At 46.2% G+C, this 20000-nt stretch overlaps 1 protein-coding gene across 1 annotated transcript in view; it reads right to left on the reverse strand.

The window, feature by feature from the left end:
• The window catches only part of galnt9 (polypeptide N-acetylgalactosaminyltransferase 9), a 149060-nt gene that overhangs the window by 47279 nt on the left and 81781 nt on the right, over positions 1-20000 (reverse strand). Inside the window, exon 6 of the mRNA XM_037531864.1 lies at positions 3938-4135. Within this exon, the coding sequence (XP_037387761.1) occupies positions 3938-4135 (198 nt within the window). The remainder of the gene's footprint in view (positions 1-3937; positions 4136-20000) is intronic.

The raw sequence follows: 20000 nt of genomic DNA on the forward strand, positions 1-20000 counted from the left end.
AATCTCTGTCTGTGAGGGACGAGGCTGAACACCAGTATCTGCTGGCCGTGATCTTTGGGCCCTCAGGCAGCACTGCATTAAAAACAGACATGATTCTGTAGTGGAAATCACTGCATGGGCTCAGAAACACTTCTGAAAACCACTGACTGTGAACACAGTTCATCACTGCATCCACAAACGCTGTTAAACTCTAAAACACAAAGAAGAACCCAAATATAAACAGGATCCAGAAACGCTGCCACCTTCTCTGGGCCCGAGCTCATTTAAAATGGACTGAGACAGTCAGACCTACAGACAGTCGGACGCTTCAGATGGGACCCCCCCCCCCCAACTGCTGATTCACACTGCTCATCAGAGACAACTGACTTTCACTGATTCACACAGGACAAAAAGCATCCCTGGAAAGGCCGGTGACACTACACATCTTCTCAAACAGAGAGCATCACACACACAGGGGAATGCCTCTGATTTTCAAAGTTCTCTGCAGAAATAAATGGTTCTGATGTTAAAACGAAAAGGAAAGTTTAGAGCGGTTTGGTGTGAAACGCTCCGTTCTAGAGCCAGAACTGTTCACAGTGGTGCTGATGGGAACCAGGGGCCGTACTACAGAAAATTCTTAAGTCTGAGATGTTGTTGTCATGGCAACTTCAGTTAAGCTTAAGTTAGGACAGAAGGCATTACAGAACAACAGCTCTTAAGTCTATGAGCATATATTTATTTCCAGATAAGAAAACAGCATCACAGAAACATCCTCAGTTGCCAAAATATCCTAAATATTCTTAACTTTAAGATAAACTCCAGAGCTTCTAAACTTCTGCTTTAATCGTCTGTTTCTATCGTTTTATGCTGTGACGGGCAGCGTAGTTCACTACCAGCATAATGAGCTCCGTTTATTCCTACTGTAAAACGCGGCTTTCACTGGGAGATGTTTTTCTCTTCTAACTCTGCGTTTTAAACATCTCAGACGCTGCCGACTCGAACTCCACCGCCCCTCTGATCACCTTCCTGTGTTAATGTAGATGATGGAGTATTACAGTGATGGAGGTGAATAATGAGGAGGCGGAGCTGAACGTGCGTCTGTTTATTAGGAGGAGGAACGTTAGCACTCTCGGCTAAAGAGTTTGGGAAATGGAGACTGAAACTGGGGAGCGGCGACTCTGATAAACAGCAGGGGGCGACTCTGATAAACAGCAGAGCTTGATGATGTGTTTACGTTTCAGCTGTGTGTGCTTACGGCTGGTTTCTAGGAAACAGACACAACAACTGATTGTCGACTTAAATGTAGTAAGTTAAGATTTCCTAACTGGAGAGAAGATGCTGTAAGATCAGATAAGATTCCCAAATTAGGATCGGATTTGCTTCTGTAATAAGAATTCGTGTAAAATCTGATCTTGACCTCAGATCTTAACTTAGGACAAAAACCTGAGAGTTTTCTGTAATACAGCCGCAGACGTCCACGTCTAAAAGGCTTCACAAGTGAAGATGTAAATTTGTCTCTAGGGCTTATTTTGTAATGATGTGACCCGTAAATCTTGTGTTCAACTGAAAATATTTCAACGTGAAAATGGTTTTGTGACGCCAAACAAGGACAAATTCAAATCTACTCCTTCCGCATATTCAAAAATAATTCATATTCAGCTTCAGCTCGACTCCTCGCCACCGGAGATCGCTCTGACCTCTCACCACCGGAGATCGCTCCGACTCCCCGCCAACGGAGATCGCTCCAACTCCTCGCCAACGGAGATCGCTCTGACGTCTCACCACTGGAGATCGCTCCGACTCCTCGCCACTAGAGATCGCTCTGACCTCTCACCACTGGAGATCGCTCTGACTCCCCGCCAACGGAGATCGCTCCGACTCCTCGCCATCGGAGATCGTTCTGACGTCTCACCACTGGAGATCGCTCTGATGTCTCACCACTGGAGATTGCTCTGACCTCTCACCACTGGAGATCGCTCCAACATCTCACCACTGGAGATCGCTCCGACGTCTCACCACCGGAGATCGCTCTGACCTCTTACCACTGGAGATCGCTCTGACCTCTTACCACCGGAGATCGCTCTGACCTCTCACCACTGGAGATCGCTCCGACATCTCACCACTGGAGATCGCTCTGACGTCTCACCACTGGAGATCGCTCCGACATCTCACCACTGGAGATCGCTCTGACGTCTCACCACCGGAGATCGCTCTGACCTCTCACCACTGGAGATCGCTCCGACGTCTCACCACCGGAGATCGCTCTGACCTCTTACCACTGGAGATCGCTCTGACCTCTTACCACCGGAGATCGCTCTGACCTCTCACCACTGGAGATCGCTCCGACATCTCACCACTGGAGATCGCTCTGACGTCTCACCAAGCTTGACATGGTAACAATAGCAGAACCCTTTTTTGGTGCTGTGTAGAACTATATACCACACGTTCTCCATGCTCTTCAATCTGAGGTATCATTTCACCATGCAAATGGTTCTGTGAGTGTTCATGGTCCTGTATAGAACCATTAAATAATCCTTCGTAAAAGATAATGGTTCTATATAGGACCGTTTAGAAGAGCCATCTTGCGTAAATGATCAGCGAATGTTGTTATGTTTTCTCCCAGCTCTTCCCAGATGAAGATTTTGGGGCAGGGATCCAGCCTCGTGACCGGAAGGTTGCCGGTTTGATCCCCAGAGCCGACAGCACATGACTGAGGTGTCCTTGAGCAAGACACCTAACCCCCAACTGCTCCCCGGGCGCTGGGGATTGGGCTGCCCACCGCTCCGGGCAAGTGTGCTCACTGCCCCCTAGTGTGTGTCTGCTCACTAGTGTGTATGTGGTGGTTCACTTCACGGACGGGTTAAACGCGGAGGTGAAATTTCCCCGTTGTGGGACTAATAAGGGTCACTTAATCTTAATCTTATCTTAATGAATCGCAGAGTCCAGCATTGTGTACGTCCAGACAGCTGCCCTTCACGGAGTACAGGAGAACACAGATCCTCTCAAAGCCTCAGCCTGAGAAGGTAAATATAGATGTAAAGTGAAAGTGGGGGTCATCTGCAGTAATACTGGACCGGTCATGTTTCCCTCTGCTCCCCGTCTGGGTTATGAATTATTAATATCCCTTCTGTGAGTCTGAAATTCTATCCCAGTTCTGGCATCGGCGCAGATTTTAGACCTGCAGAGCCTTTTGACACGGTCAATAGGAGACCAAACCGGACAAGCATGAGTCCAGTTTCAGGACAGACCAGCGCTACAGCTTCAGCTTTGGGCTTACAGAAACCTTCTAAGATGCAGATGATCACACAGTTCAGCTTCTCGAACGAATGAAAACGATAATTTAGTAAATCAAATCAATCAAAAAAAGAAATTTGGTGAATTCACAAAAAGAGGAGCATGTGCATGAAGATAAATGATGAATGAAGTTATAATGTAAAGCGAAAATTTAATCAGGAGCATTAAAAATAATAATAGTAATGATTTCATAAGTAAATTTTTAAAAATATGAAAAGTTTGTATATTTCAGTTTCAGTGCATTTCAGAATTTATAGCAATGGTAAACATTTGATGTTGTATGTAATTTTATGAATGAAAAATAATAATAACCTGGAAAATTTACTCTGAAATTTGCAATTTAGAAATTTAACAAACATGGTGTGTGAAAGATGTTCTACACGTATGAATCAGTAGCACAACTAATAATTCTTCATTCTGAGACTGTGAGTCCAAAAAACTGCATTTCCTAAATAAATAAATAAATAAATAAAACTTTCACAAGGCAGCTTTACAAAAAGGTGGGAACCGTGGAAACGTCTCAAAGTCTAAAGGGTCTAAAGGGTCTAAAGGGTCTAAAGGGTCTAAAGGGTCTCCGAGCTCAAATCTCAAATATTAATGGGTCACATTCATATTTCAGTGAAAGTCATCATTTATTATGTAGAAGCTGATTGGCTGCCTGTACCTGATGGGGGCGGTCTCATCGCCTTTGTCCAACCAATCCTGAGGGGGGATGATGTACATACACCAGAGCCCCCAGTTGTAGCCGTGAGCAGCGTTAGCGTACTGCTGCACCTCGAAGGTGTTGTATTTGATGTTATCTATGGCCGGGAGGATAATCCTCATATGATCTTCTTTAACTCTCGCCAGGATCGGCTCGGCCCTGAGAGAGAGAGAGAGAGGGGGGGGGGGGGGGGGGGGCAGAGAGAGAGGGAGATAGATGGAGAGACAGACAGAGGGGGACAGAGAGAGAGAGAGGGAGGGAGGGAGGGAGGGGGGCAGAGAGAGAGGGAGATAGAGAGAGAGAGAGAGAGAGAGAGAGAGAGAGAGGGAGGGAGGGGGGACAGAGAGAGAGAGAGAGGGAGGGAGGGAGGGAGGGGGGCAGAGAGAGAGGGAGATAGATGGAGAGAGAGACAGAGGGGGACAGAGAGAGAGAGAGAGGGGGGAGACACAGAGAGAGAGAGATAGATAGAGAGAGAGACAGAGGGGGGAGAGAGAGAGACAGAGAGAGAGAGACAGAGAGAGAGAGAGAGATAGATGGAGAGAGAGACGGGGGAGAGGGAGAGAGAGACGGGGGAGAGGGAGGGGGGGACAGAGAGAGAGAGATAGATGGAGAGAGAGACAGGGGGGGAGAGAGAGGGGGGCAGAGAGAGAGGAAGATAGATGGAGAGAGAGAGATAGATGGAGATGGAGGGGGAGAGATAGATGGGGAGAGAGAGAGAGACAGAGGGAGAGAGGGTAGGGGCAGAGAGAGAGGGAGATAGATGGAAAGAGAGAGGGGGAGAGATAGAGAAAGACAGAGGGGGAGAGAGAGAGAGATAGAGGGAGAGAGAGATAGAGAGAGGGAGAGAGAGAGAGAGAGAGAGAGAGAGAGAGAGAGAGAGAGAGTAAATTAGCTCTGAGAGGTAACGATGTGTCTGGACGAGCTTTAGGCTGTAGGAGGAAGAGTAGAGAGTTTAGATGCTAATGGAAAATCTCACAGCAGCTTAGCTACACACAACAAACAGCGTCCCGTAAAATTCACTCAGACACACCTCAGCTCCCCAAACAGTGCAACAATTCCACCAAATGACCCTAAATTCCCACATAATTAATTAGTTAAAATGTAATCAGTGCAGTTCAGAGCAGTTCGCTGTGAAACTCTCTGTTCTAGATAAACGTACCGAGTCAGAACCGTTCACAGTGGTGGTGATGGGAACCAGACGTCCCTCTAAAAGCTCCTACAGAAAGTTCCTACATGAACTGGTTCTGAATTCACTGCCTGATGACTGAGACGCTGTTTTATGATAATATTAGCGACTCTATTTCCATAACTGTATCTATTAAAATATATTAAAGTCCTTTATTAGATATAATAGACACAAATTGAAAGTGTTTCTGTAGCTGTTTCCAAAAACCACAACTGAGAGCAAAAGTGTCACATTTCACATCTCTGATCTCTTTTCTCTTAATAAATGAAGCTTCTCCATCAAATCCACTCTGAACGCGCACAGCTCGACTCTTTGAACTCCTTATTTATTTAACTACCTTACATAATTACAAAGATACCCTAAATGTCCAAAAGTATCCAGACACCTCTTCTTATTAGCGCATTCAGCTACTGAATAAGTGCATTCAGGTGCTCCCTTTGCTGGCACAGGAGTTCAGTGGCACTCACACATCTTATAATCTTTATAGAAATGCACTGACCATAGAATTGGACAGTCTGGAGCAGCCACACATGAACCTGAGGTCAACCTGCCCAGTCTATCACGTCACGCGGTATAAAGCATCAGGCCATGGAGCAGTGGAACCACCTCACTCGAGTGATGGAGCTCCATCCAATACCTTTGAGATGAGCTGGAGTGGCGTTTGTAAACCAGAACTGATCATCCAACATCAGTACCTGACCACATAAATGCTCTTAGGGCTGAATGCAATCAAATCCTCAAAGCAAATGTTATAACATCTACCGTAAACCCTTCCCAGAAGAGGGGAAGCTGTTACTGCAGCAAAGTGAGAATAACCTTGGAATAACCTTGGAATAACCTTGTCCCTGGAATAACCTTGATGTCAGAAGAAACCCGGGAAGAGCAGCTGTCCACAAACTTTTGGACATGTAGTGTAATAAAGCAGCGTGTAGTGCAGAAACCTTGGCCTTCTCAGGACAGGAACAATTTAAACACGAATGTTCACTAGTGCTCGCATGGGATTGGCTAGGAAACCAAGACTTTGACAGGAACGGGCCGCTTGACCGGTGAGGTACAGCTGCTTTACCCTGCTGTGGAGGGAGAGACGCTGTACAGAACATAAACCTGATGAATGTCTCATCTTTTTCTTTAATAACTTTAATTTAGTGAAATTAGTGAAAGTAAACTGCGCATCTCTCTGGGACGGAAGCGTAAGCTGCGTTTTGAGCGCTGGTTATGAACCAGCAGGCGGGTTTAACTGTAAGGCCGAGGGCCGAGCTGTCACTTCACACCGCCACTTCACAGTCTTGACAAAAGACAAAGTTTATGTCTGCTAGGGTGACAAAGACCTCGCCACGTACATCAAACACCTGAAACGGTGCAGATGTTGCTGTGCATTTAACTGACGTTGTCATGCACTTGGATAAAAATACGAAGTTCTAGATACTGAATTGTTGCCGTGGTCACTGTGTGCAGCTGTGATGTGTCTTTTGCTGTTCAGACTACCAGAAATGAATCTGGATACAATCTGGATTTACCAGAAATCAGAATTCATTCAGTTTTTTGCTGTTTAGACTACCAGAAATTAATCTGGATACAATCTGGATTTACCAGAAATCAGAATTCATTCAGTTTTTTGCTGTTCAGACTACCAGAAATGAATCTGGATACAATCTGGATTTACCAGAAATCAGAATTCATTAAGTTTTTTGCTGTTTAGACTACCAGAAATGAATCTGGATACAATCTGGATTTACCAGAAATCAGAATTCATTCAGTTTTTTGCTGTTTAGACTACCAGAAATCAATCTGGATACAATCTGGATTTACCAGAAATCAGAATTCATGTGTTTTTAGCTGTTTAGACTACCAGAAATGAATCTGGATACAATCTGGATTTGCCAGGAATAAGGTTTCATATGTTGTTTGCTGTTCAGACTATCAGAAATGAATCTGCATTGCGAAAAATCAGACGTGGGCTGTCAGTCTGAACGAGGCCTTTATCGCGACAGCGCAGGAATCTAAACTAAGGCTGTTGTAGCTCAGAGTTTGGATGCTATGACACGCGACAGTAACGTCTCATCACTCCTGCAGTAGTTCTATGTAGCGGGAAGGGTTCCACCGCAGCCTACGTGCACCTCCCCGTGTTTAAAATTCCATAAAACTCAATGTGAAGATTTAAGCCTTAAATAAAAAATGATCATTATAATGATGACAGAATGATAACGATGAACTCTGACGCGGCTCAAACGATCCGCTCCGCCGCCTCGGCCGTCCCTCTTGTTCATCGTTTATCTCTCCTTCACTTCTCCTCCACGTTGGCCTCTGTTCCCTCCATCGTTTCCTGCAGTCAGTCCGAGAGAGATTTACGCGGTGCGGGCGATCAGGCTGGCGAGAGAGGGGCTTTAAATGGAGCTCTAAGTGGAGCCGCCAGTAAAAATGCCATACTGAGGAGCCACTTAATGGAAGCGGCTCAACTAATATCCAAATGGCAGTTAAGAAGGAGCTGCTTTATTCCCTCCTCTGGCTCTCGGCTGACGCTCCTCAGGCTTTTCGCCGAACAACTCGGCCGAGCTGCCGTCTAACGTCAGGATTGCCGGCTGACAGTTTAACTGCAGAGTGATTGTAGAGAATTACGGAATATGACGATCATGAAGTGATTTGGTTCCTTACAGCAGGCCGGATACTGCCCCCCGGATCCGTCGGTCCTGAGGTCGGTGTTGAGGGAAATGACTGTTTATCTGGCCAGTCAGTGTCCATTTGCTCAGAAAAGCTCTAAACACAAACAGTATGAATACAATAAGCAGGGATTTTAGGTCTGTCAGTGTGATTGTTTAACTATTTCCTGTACTCATCGCAAGGAAGCCCAGTACCATCTTCAGTTATCATGCAACACCTGCTTTCGCTTTCAGGACGTCTCCATGTCCAATCAGGTGCCGTCCACCCAATAATCACAAAATAATAATCAATACAAAAGTACAAACTGAACAAGCGTTTAAGACCTGAGGGGTGGAAAACAATATCCAGATAAAAAAGCATAACCTAATCAGACGTGTGATCAGTCTGCCTGCAGGAGATCTGCTGACCTGCGCTGCTCCTCATTTCCCTCAGCAGCGTTTCTGAAAGCTTCACCTTCTTTCACTCCTGGAGATTCTACTCAGCAGCAGCTGATTCTGGATTATAAGTTCATCATCTGAAATGATTCATACAAATCTTACATGCCATAGACTAAGACTGATATATGTAAATGAGCCATGTTCTGATTGGCTGGACTGTATTGTGCCTCATTCAAGAAGCAGTCTGGGCTAAAACCCTCCTTATTGTTTTAGTGTGAATGGGTGGAGCTAAACTGCTATTGGTTCGGAGGGGCGGGGCTAAACTGCTGTAGCTGAATGGGTGTGGCCAAATTGTTGCAGGCTGAACAGGTGGGGCTAAACCACTGTAGCTGAATGGGTGGGGCTAAACTGCTGTAGCTGAATGGTGGAGCTAAACCACTGTAACTGAATGGTGGAGCTAAACTGCTGTAGATGAATGGGTGGAGCTAAACCGCTGCAGCTGAATGATGGAGCTAAACTGCTGTAGCTGAATGGGTGGGGCTAAACTGCTGTAGCTGAATGGGTGGGGCTAAACCGCTGTAGATGAATGGGTGGAGCTAAACCACTGTAGCTGAATGATGGAGCTAAACTGCTGTAGCTGAATGGGTGGGGCTAAACCGCTGCAGCTGAATGGGTGGAGCTAAACCACTGCAGCTGAATGATGGAGCTAAACTGCTGTAGCTGAATGGGTGGAGCTAAACCGCTGTAGCTGAATGGGTGGAGCTAAACCGCTGTAGCTGAATGGTGGAGCTAAACCGCTGTATCTGAATGGGTGGGGCTAAACCGCTGTAGATGAATGGGTGGAGCTAAACCGCTGTAGCTGAATGGGTGGAGCTAAACTGCTGTAGCTGAATGGGTGGGGCTAAACCGCTGTAGCTGAATGGGTGGAGCTAAACCGCTGTAGCTGAATGGGTGGAGCTAAACCACTGTAGCTGGAGCTAAACCACTGTAGCTGAATGGTGGAGCTAAACTGCTGTAGCTGAATGGTGGAGCTAAACCGCTGCAGCTGAATGATGGAGCTAAACTGCTGTAGCTGAATGGTGGAGCTAAACCGCTGTAGCTGAATGGGTGGAGCTAAACCGCTGTAGATGAATGGGTGGAGCTAAACTGCTGTAGCTGAATGGGTGGGGCTAAACCGCTGCAGCTGAATGGTGGAGAAGTTCAGTGAACTTGCTGGCTGCGCTGACACAGCATTAAAGTTCATCTGAGAATTAGCATTAGCAGCGCCAGGCAGAGCATCTTGCTAATTTGCTAACCTTGCAGGAGCCGCTAACCCTCCCTTCTGCAAACCCGCACCATCCATCTCCCTCCGTCCTTGAGCTGCTGGCGTGGTGATCTGGCCTGGTCTGCATGTGTGTGTGTGTGAAGAGCTGAGCTCCCTCGAGTCGCTCAGCTATAAAAAACTGGGCCTGCAGCGCAGCAGCTGATACACGAGGCCGGCCACCACTCCGGGCACCGCACAGAGAAAGGACGACTTCGGGAGAAATCTAACGGTACACCTCCGCAGTAAACGATATCTCGGCCAGCGACATCATCCTAGCTGGACACAGCACATCAAATTTTAGTCAGAATCTAATTACAACCAACAAGAGAACAAGAGAACAAGAGAACAAGAGAACAAGAGAACGTTTCTAGGCGATTCATCCTTTTTCTCACTATTCTTACTAATCTTATCTTTTATCAAGCTAAATTCTCACTGTTCTGTCCTAAACCACCCAAACAAGACATTCAGCCAACTTCAGTTCAGCTCCACCCATTCAGCCTGGACCAGTTCAGCTCCACCCATTCAGCTACAGCGGTTTAGCTCCACCCATTCAGCCTGGACCAGTTCAGCTCCACCCATTCAGCTACAGCGGTTTAGCTCCACCATTCAGCTACAGCAGTTTAGCTCCACCCATTCAGCTACAGCAGTTTAGCTCCACCATTCAGCTACAGCGGTTTAGCTCCACCATTCAGCTACAGCAGTTTAGCCCCACCCATTCAGCTACAGCGGTTTAGCTCCATCCATTCAGCTACAGCGGTTTAGCTCCACCATTCAGCTACAGCGGTTTAGCCCCACCATTCAGCTACAGCGGTTTAGCTCCACCCATTCAGCTACAGCGGTTTAGCTCCACCCATTCAGCCTGGACCAGTTCAGCTCCACCCATTCAGCTACAGCGGTTTAGCTCCACCATTCAGCTACAGCGGTTTAGCCCCACCATTCAGCTACAGCGGTTTAGCTCCACCCATTCAGCTACAGCGGTTTAGCTCCACCATTCAGCTACAGCGGTTTAGCCCCACCCATTCAGCTACAGCAGTTTAGCTCCACCCATTCAGCTACAGCGGTTTAGCTCCACCATTCAGCTACAGCGGTTTAGCTCCACCATTCAACTACAGCAGTTTAGCCCCACCCATTCAGCTACAGTGGTTTAGCTCCACCCATTCAGCCTACAGCAGTTCAGCTCCACCCATTCAGCCTGGAACAGTTTAGCCCCACCCATTCTGCCTGCAGCAGTTTAGCCCCACCCATTCAGCTACAGCGGTTTAGCTCCACCCATTCAGCTACAGCGGGTTAGCTCCACCATTCAGCTACAGCAGTTTAGCCCCACCCATTCAGCTACAGCGGTTTAGCCCCACCATTCAGCTACAGAGGTTTAGCTCCACCCATTCAGCTACAGTGGTTTAGCCCCACCCATTCAGCTACAGCGGTTTAGCCCCACCATTCAGCTACAGCAGTTTAGCTCCACCCATTCAGCTACAGCGGTTTAGCTCCACCATTCAGCTACAGCAGTTTAGCTCCACCATTCAGCTACAGCGGTTCAGCTCCACCCATTCACACTGAAGCTATAAGGAGTGTTAGCCCAGATTGCTTCTTGAATGAGTGACAATGCAACACAGCCAATGAGAGCATGGCTCATCTACATATATCTGTCTTAAAGTCTATCTTAAGGGATAAAGGTTGGAAAATTGTAATGTAAAAATCAATTACTACTGTTTTTTTGTGTACTAGGGTAAATCATTTTATTTTATATAACTGGAGACGTCTGTAAGTAGGTTTAATAATCTTGATATTCTTAGAAAACGAGAAATATTAGATATTTTATCTGACACGCAATTAAAGACTAAAACATCTGGACAGTAATGCTAATCTCTGCTGCGCCTCTATGGGGTTTCCAATAGTGTGTTACCACTAACCTAATGCTGGTGTACATTCATTTTTTGGCTGTTCTAGATTAAACAGGACATTTGCATATGTTTTATATGAAGCTTCTATCAGAGATCTAACATGATCATATATCTGATCTTGAGTGCATCAGTGTTACAGTGACTCAGTGCAGAGTTCTGCCAGAGAGGCCCCCTTTTAAACCATGACTCGCATTCAGTCAGTGACATATCTACAACTTCAAGAAGACTTTTGGCTCTCAAAACTGGTCCCAAAGCATTTTAGTTAACCCTCTGTGTCTGATTCTCTCTCTGGATCTGTCCACCTCTTAATCTCTCCTCTAAAGGTTCTTCATAGAACCTGATCCTCATGTGTTTCATATCTAAACGCTCCGTTATCTTCATCACTACTTTTCAAACCCGCTTCAGCAGCTTCAGCAGCTGGAAACTCTCTGACGCCGTTTCACACGAGACTCCGATGTGGACTGAATGAAGAATGAAGGGCTTCCGGCGTGACGATCAGTCCTTAGTGATCTCCTGAGTGTCCGTCGGTCAGTTTCACACAGAATGTAGACGGACACATGAATCCAGCAGCTCCACACGGTGAGAGGCAGATGATGTGCATCTCAGCCCCTCTTCACAGGCTCATAACCCCGGATGTGAGTGTCATATGATCTCGTGATGAGATGGAGTGAAAAGGATCTCTACGGATTCAGGAAGGGTTTGAACTGGATTTCTCAGCTGGATCATCACAAAAATACACAAACGGATATAGAGAAAGAGAGTTTGACATGTGGGCAAGTTTGTGGACCCCAGAGGGATGATCTAACTTTCCAGATCCTGAAGTCATAACCCACAGGATAGCTGACCTGGCTGTATCTACATAGATACCTCAGAGAAAGCAATCCAGATGGGGTAGGCTTGCAATCAGAGTTTCATCCTTTTGACTTTAGACTCCTTTAGAAACATCAGCCAACTGTGTTTTGCACACTGTGGAATTAGACCTCTGCATTTAATCCGTGCAGTGAAACACCCACATGCACTAGGGGGCAGTGAGCACACTTGCCCCGAGCGGTGGGCAGCCCTATCCACAGCGCCCGGGAGCAGTTCGGGGTTAGCCGTCTTGCTCAAGGGCCCTTCTATCATGGACTGTCAGCCAAGGGGATCGAACCAGCGACCTTCCGGTCACAGGGCTGGTTCCCTAACCAATCATCGACATGTAGAGTATTTCTTTAATTCCAGAGAAATCATCACACCTTCTCTAAAGACCTAGAAGTCCCTGAGAGCTCCTCACTGATGGCTATATTTGAGATGCATCCACCTGTCAGGGTATCTTCATGAGCCTCTATTAGTGAAGTCACACCTGGAAGCAGTGCTAGCAGAAGACAGTGGAGATGATCCACCTGTCAGATACTCCAGATAATTACCTTCTCAAAAATACACGTTGCATAATCAGGGGTAAGAATCACATAGGAGGAGAAAAGCAGTATCACCTGCTTCACTGACACCTGCACTCTTAAAGATGGTTCTTCAAGGGTTCTTTAGTAAAGACAAAGGCTCTATATAGAACCATGAACACTCAATGAACCACTTGCATGCTTTACATTGTCAAATCGTTCTTCGGACTGATGGAGAACGTGTTGTATATGGTTCTGTATCTATATCTTTTTTGAAAATGGTTCTACGTAGCACCAACAAGCATGATATAGTAACAATAGCTTAACCCTTTTTGGGGCTATGAAGAACTATATACAACACATTCTCCATCAATCTGGAGAACCATTTCACCATGCAGAGAACCATTTAAGCATGCAAATGAAGAACCATCTTCTGAAAGAGAGAAAACTATATTCAAACTTTTTTTTAGATACCAGAGTTTCTTCCGACACGAAGGGTATTAATAGTCAGGCTGTCCCTTCGCTGCAGTAACAGCCTCTACTCTTGAACATTGCTGTGAGGATTTGATTACGCATTAGTGAGGTCAGGTACTGATGTTGGATGGTCAGTTCTACATCACTAACTCATCCCAAAGGTGCTGGATGGAGCTCCATCATTCCAGAGAACCCAGGTCCACTGCTCCACAGCCCAATGCTGGGGGGTTTACACCCCTCTAGGTATTGGACACGGTGGCTTTAGGATCACGTGCAGCTGATCCAGATCATCGCATTCTATTGGGCAGTGCTTTTCTATGGAGGTTATACAAGCTGCATCAGCAATTGGGGACCTTAAAGTAACTGAATTAACTCATTAGACGGACTATCTGGATAATTTAGGACAGGGTAGCTTCATCAAAACAACAGTGATGCTATCCTTTTACATTTTAGCCATGTTTGTGACTCAAACCTGTCCATACAGGCCGTCAAAGTAAACAGTTTTATAGCTAATTATTGGTGTATTATTGGCGTTTATTCATGAGCTCAGTAAAGTAAAAAGAACCTCGTTTCAGTTCGACACTCTGGCAGGTGTCTTCTGGCTGCTGTATGAATCAGCGCTGCTGACTGCAGTTCAGCTAATATCGCTGTGAAAGCTCGTCTCTAATTCTAAAGGATCTGCCAATAACAAATGCTGGCTGTCTGAAGAGCTCAGCGGAGGAATGAGGAAAGAAAATAGGCTATAAAGGCTGAATGACACCAAGTTTACAGTGCCAGTTGTACGTAAGCAAGAAAGGAAAAAGTAGAAAAAATTGGCCAATTTCTTTACAGTGGTGGTGATGGGAACCAGGCGTCGCCATGACTACAACACAGATATAGACACTTTATTTACCATCCAGAACCACCAGAGAACCTACACGAGTCTTCTGAGCTTATATGGAATGTTGATGATGGAAAATAGTGGAAAATCTGGAATAATGAGTTTTCTTTGGGGACTATTTTGCCACACAGCGCCCTGCATGTCTCCCTCCACCATGAATGGAGTTGAAGTTCCCTAAACTCTCATAAAACAGCGTCTCAGTCATCAGGCAGTGAATTCAGAGCCAGTTCATGTAGGAACTTTCTGAGCTTTTAGAGGGACGTCTGGTTCCCATCACCACCACTGTGAGGAGCTTTTAGAGGGGGATGTCTGGTTCCCATCACCACCACTGTGAGGAGCTTTTAGAGGGGGACGTCTGGTTCCCATCACCACCACTGTGAGCAGCTCTGACTCGGTACGTTTCGGACTCTGTGAGTTTCTCTAGAAACCAAACCGCTCTGAACCGCTCTTTACATCTTAACCACTTAATTATGCAGAAATGTTGGATATTTTGGTGGAAGTCCACATTTAATTTGGAAAAATGTTACAATTTTTGGGGGGTATAGGGTCAAATGTAGAAATATAGTTGAGAAGTTTATCACTCATTTTTGACTGTTTAGACCAAATGAGTTTTCCATCTGGCCACACTCACCTTCCAATTAGCCAAATGCATTTGCAGTATCAACAAACACTGCACTCTCAAATCCTCCATTACAGCAATGACCGAACAGCTTAACTGTTAAAAAAACATTAAATACTTTTAAAGAGGCCAGCACTCTGATTATTAGACCTCCAAGGTTTGGACTGAGACAAACTACACACTAATAAAGAGAGCCTTCAGAAGCTCAGTGAGAAAACAATATCATTTTAATAAAACTGCACTGCAGGAATGAAAGACTGGGCTGACAACAGCTAGAATAGCCCAGATACAGCTTATATATTTTTATAAAAGGTTGAGCAGAGAGCTCGGTCTCATCTGCTGAGTAAACAGAGACCAGTGTTTTAAAATAAACACCACCATTCTCCATCAAAACACCACCATTCTCCCAATAAGCACCACCATTCTCTATAAAACACCACCATTCTCCCAATAAACACCACCAATCTCCCAATAAACACCACCATTCTCCATCAAAACACCACCATTCTCTATAAAACACCACCATTCTCCCAATAAACCCCATCATTCTCCCAATAAACACCACCACTCTCCATCAAAACACCACCATTCTCTATAAAACACCACCATTCTCCCAATAAACACCACCAATCTCCCAATAAACCCCACCATTCTCCATCAAAACCCCACCATTCTCCCAATAAACACCACCATTCTCCCAATAAACCCCACCATTCTCCCAATAAACACCACCATTCTCCAGCAAAACACCACCATTTTCCCAATAAACACAATAATTCTGCATCAAACGTCATCAATCTCTACCAAACGCAACCATTTCCCCAATAAACACAATGCATCAAACACTGCATCAAAATTCTGCATCAAACACCATCAGTCTTTACAAAACACCACCATTCTCCAAAAAAATAAAAAATAAATCACCATCTTCACCACACACCAACTTCTCCTCTAAACACTCCAAGAAGCACCAACGTTCTCATAGAGACACCTGGAACACGTTCAGTCAGCTGTTCCTTCAGCCACTTACAGCAGCTCAACCAGACAATCGGTAAGACAATCTGACGCCAGGTGTTTATATTCCTCGTGTACTAAACTCTTTCTAAACTCGGAGCGCTGAGGGCTGAGCAGTCGCTTGCTCTGATCTGCTGAGCAAACCGAGATTTCTATCTCCATCTGTGCTTGACTTTATGTGTCATCTTCTGCAGCACTGCCACGCTATCAGTCCTGCCGCTCTCCGTTTACAGATAGCCCAGGAACACAGTCCTTAGAGATTACCCCTCCATTCTCCGCCACTGATGAAATTCCGCCGTGACATATCTGGAATTAGGAAACTTTCTCTCATATGCCTCTATCAGATAATGGAATCTCGCCTCATTTGCTGTGAAGGCCCCATGAACTGCCTGGTCCCAAGGTGCTCCCAACAGAGCCGGTTTAAAAAGCTGCTCTTTCGGGCTAAACGAAATGTTCCATCAAGCTGTTTCTGCAGGAAAAGAGGGGCTTAATTCTTTCCATGCTGTTTTTTAAAGTACATTATAGATCTCCAGAGCCGCCCTGAAGGCAGAGGGAGATTTATCGCCTTTAGACGTGTTACGGACTGTCATGCTAAAGCTGTGCTCGGCTCATCCTGTTAAAAGCCAGCCGCCCTTTGGGCTTCCAGTAGAAAGTTTGTTGCGGAGAAGAGATAGAAGAGGGTTTTCACTTCACTTTCTGCTGTAAATACAACAGTCTGTAAATATTCCATCCTCAGGAACACTTGCTCCGGTCACTGAAGACAGTATGTACCTGAGCGTATTAACGTCATCATACAGTAAACTGGGAATGTTTTAACCACTTGTCTCTCAATGTTCATATCCTGCATTATTTTTGTACTTTATATTTTAAACATCTCCCTTTATCCCTTACAGTTAAACATACAGTGCCTTAAAGACTGATTTATGTAAATGAGATCTGCTCTGATTAGCTGAACTCTTTTGTGATTAATTCAAAAAGCCGTCTATGATGGAAACACTGCTTATAACTTCACCATGAAGTTGCTGTAGCTGAATGGGTGGAGCTAAACCGCTGTAGCTGAATGGGTGGAGCTAAACCGCTGTAGCTGAATGGATGGAGCTAAACTGCTGTAGCTGAATGGGTGGAGCTAAACTGCTGTAGCTGAACTGGTGGAGCTAAACTGGTGGAGCTAAACTGCTGTAGCTGAATGGGTGGGGCTAAACTGCTGTATCTGATTGGGTGGGGCTAAATTGCCATAGGCTGAATGGGTGGAGCTAAACCGCTGTAGCTGAATGGGTGGGGCTAAACTGCTATAGCTGAATGGGTGGAGCTAAACCGCTGTAGCTGAATGGGTGTGGCTAAACTGCTATAGCTGAATGGGTGGGGCTAAACTGCTGTAGCTGAATTGGTGTGGCTAAACTGCTGTAGACTGAATGGGTGTGGCTAAAATGCCATAGGCTGAATGGATGGAGCTAAACCGCTGTAGCTGAATGGGTGGGGCTAAACTGCTATAGCTGAATGGGTGGGGCTAAACTGCTGTAGCTGAATGGGTGTGGCTAAACTGCTGTAGACTGAATGGGTGTGGCTAAAATGCCATAGGCTGAATGGGTGGGGCTAAACTGCTGTAGCTGAATGGGTGGGGCTAAACTGCTGTAGGTGAACGGGTGGGGCTAAACCGCTGTAGCTGAACGGGTGGAGCTAAACTGCTGTAGCTGAACGGGTGGAGCTAAACTGCTGTAGCTGAACTGGTGGGGCTAAACTGCTGTAGCTGAACTGGTGGGGCTAAACTGCTGTAGCTGAACTGGTGGGGCTAAACTGCTGTAGGTGAACTGGTGGAGCTAAACTGCTGTAGGTGAATGGGTGTGGCTAAACTGCTGTAGGTGAATGGGTGGAGCTAAACTGCTATAGCTGAATGGGTGGGGCTAAACTGCTGTAGCTGAATGGGTGGGGTTAAACTGCTGTAGCTGAATGGGTGGGGTTAAACTGCTGTAGCTGAACGGGTGGGGTTAAACTGCTGTAGCTGAATGGGTGGGGTTAAACTGCTGTAGCTGAATGGGTGGGGTTAAACTGCTGTAGCTGAACAGGTGGGGTTAAACTGCTGTAGCTGAACGGGTGGGGTTAAACTGCTGTAGCTGAATGGGTGGGGTTAAACTGCTGTAGCTGAACGGGTGGGGTTAAACTGCTGTAGCTGAATGGGTGAACCATAATTCTCCAACAAACATCATCATTCAACCAAACACCGTTGTTAAAGAGTTGCTAGGTGGTGCCATGGTATTTTTGCAATGGTGGTTACTGGGACCGGGCTGTTATGTTATTCCAGGTGGTTGCTAAGTGTTGCTACGTGGTTATTATATATTATATATTATATCCTGAGATACATCACTCAATTACCTCAATGTACCCTCAATTACATCACTGTGCCACCCAGATGTAGCAGCATTGAGACAGGATGGGACTGTTTCAGCTCACTCCCACTGTTCATAAAGACTCGGTCAGAGACGGCCTCAGTCAGGGACGGCCTCGGTCAGGGACGGCCTCAGTCAGAGACGGCCTCAGTCAGAGACGGCATCAGTCAGGGACGGCCTCGGTCAGGGACGGCCTCAGTCAGAGACGGCATCAGTCAGAGACGGCATCAGTCAGGGACGGCCTCAGTCAGAGACGGCATCAGTCAGGGACGGCCTCAGTCAGAGACGGCCTCGGTCAGAGACGGCATCAGTCAGGGACGGCCTCAGTCAGAGGCCGCCTCGGTCAAAGACAGCCTCAGTCAGAGACGGTCTCAGTCAGAGGCCGCCTCAGTCAAAGACGGCCTCAGTCAGGGACGGCATCAGTGAGAGACTGCCTCAGTCAGAGACTGCCTCAGTTAGAGACCACCTCAGTCAGGGACGGTCTCAGTCAGGGACGGCCTCAGTCAGAGACTGCCTCAGTCAGAGACGGCCTCAGTCAGAGACCACCTCAGTCAGGGACGGCCTCAGTCAGAGACTGCCTCAGTCAGAGACCGCCTCAGTCAGGGACGGCCTCAGTCAGGGACGGCCTCAGTCAGAGACTGCCTCAATCAGAGACTGCCTCAGTCAGAGACCGCCTCTACCAGTGCAGTTTCTATAGCTTTACCATCCAGTCTTCAAACAGAGATCCTCTCAGCTTCTATTTGGTCTTCATCTTATTAAACTGTAAACACTGTCTGACCAGAGGAGGACTGCTCTCCCCTTGTGAGTCTTGGTTCCTCCCAAGGTTTCTTCCTCCAGTCTGAGGGAGTTCTTCCTCGCCACTGTTTCCTCTGGCTTCCTCACTGGGGGATCTATTGTAACTGTATGTTTTCAAACTTCTCTAAAGCTGATTTGTGACAACACCACTGTAAAAATCGCCATACAGATAAACTTGACTTGACTTATTATGGTGTCCTGCATGGCTACTAGGTGGTTGCTACAGTATTTCAGGTGGCTGCTGGGCTGTTGCAACGTGGTTGCCTTGGCATTCCAGGTGGCTATTAGGGTGCTGCTAGTGTACCCGAGTCATTGTGATGTAAGTGGTGTGCACAAACATTGGCTCACCACTTCTTCATAAGGGGGAAAATCATTTGACAATTATTTAACAAGTACAAAATACCTTTGATCCAAAAACTACACAGCGCAGCATTCCCGATTAGAACGAACACGAGTGGTGTTGACGTCTCAAAGTCTGCATCAGGAATTAGCAGACAAACATCTGGCCAAAATAATAATAATAAAAGAAGAATAACAGGAGTGTTACAGCTGTGGGCTCATAGATGCAGAGCCCCATCATTAGAAAGCCACTGAAGTGACGTGTGCTCCTATCCTTGTGTTAATGCATTACAACGATTAAAGGAGAAGAGCAGATTAAACAGCAGACACAGCTGCTTTTTTCTCCTCATTATTAGTGTTATTTCTTGTTGCAGCAACTTCAAACAGCTTCATCTTAATCCTAATAAATACACAGGTATTTGTTCTGTTCTTCCCTACAGAAGCAGACGAGTCTCCTGCACCGCGGCCCTTTAATTCCGCGTGTTTAATGGAAAACAAAGACAAACAACGCTGCCGTTTGCCATCAGACAGCTGGGTCACCGGTTTGCGTAAGACTTCTGTTAAAACCTCTCGAGGGAAATACCATCAAACAAATTAAGTCCAGGCGGCTGCGCAGCTGAAGGAGCCGTGATATCTAAGCTTGTATAATTTAATAAAGCACTGAGGGAAATGAGTTTAACTGCTCAGCAGCAGCGCTTAATGAAGGACGGCTGACTCTGCT

The sequence above is a fragment of the Pygocentrus nattereri genome, chromosome 20, assembly GCF_015220715.1.
Source record: "Pygocentrus nattereri isolate fPygNat1 chromosome 20, fPygNat1.pri, whole genome shotgun sequence".
NCBI lineage: Eukaryota > Metazoa > Chordata > Actinopteri > Characiformes > Serrasalmidae > Pygocentrus > Pygocentrus nattereri.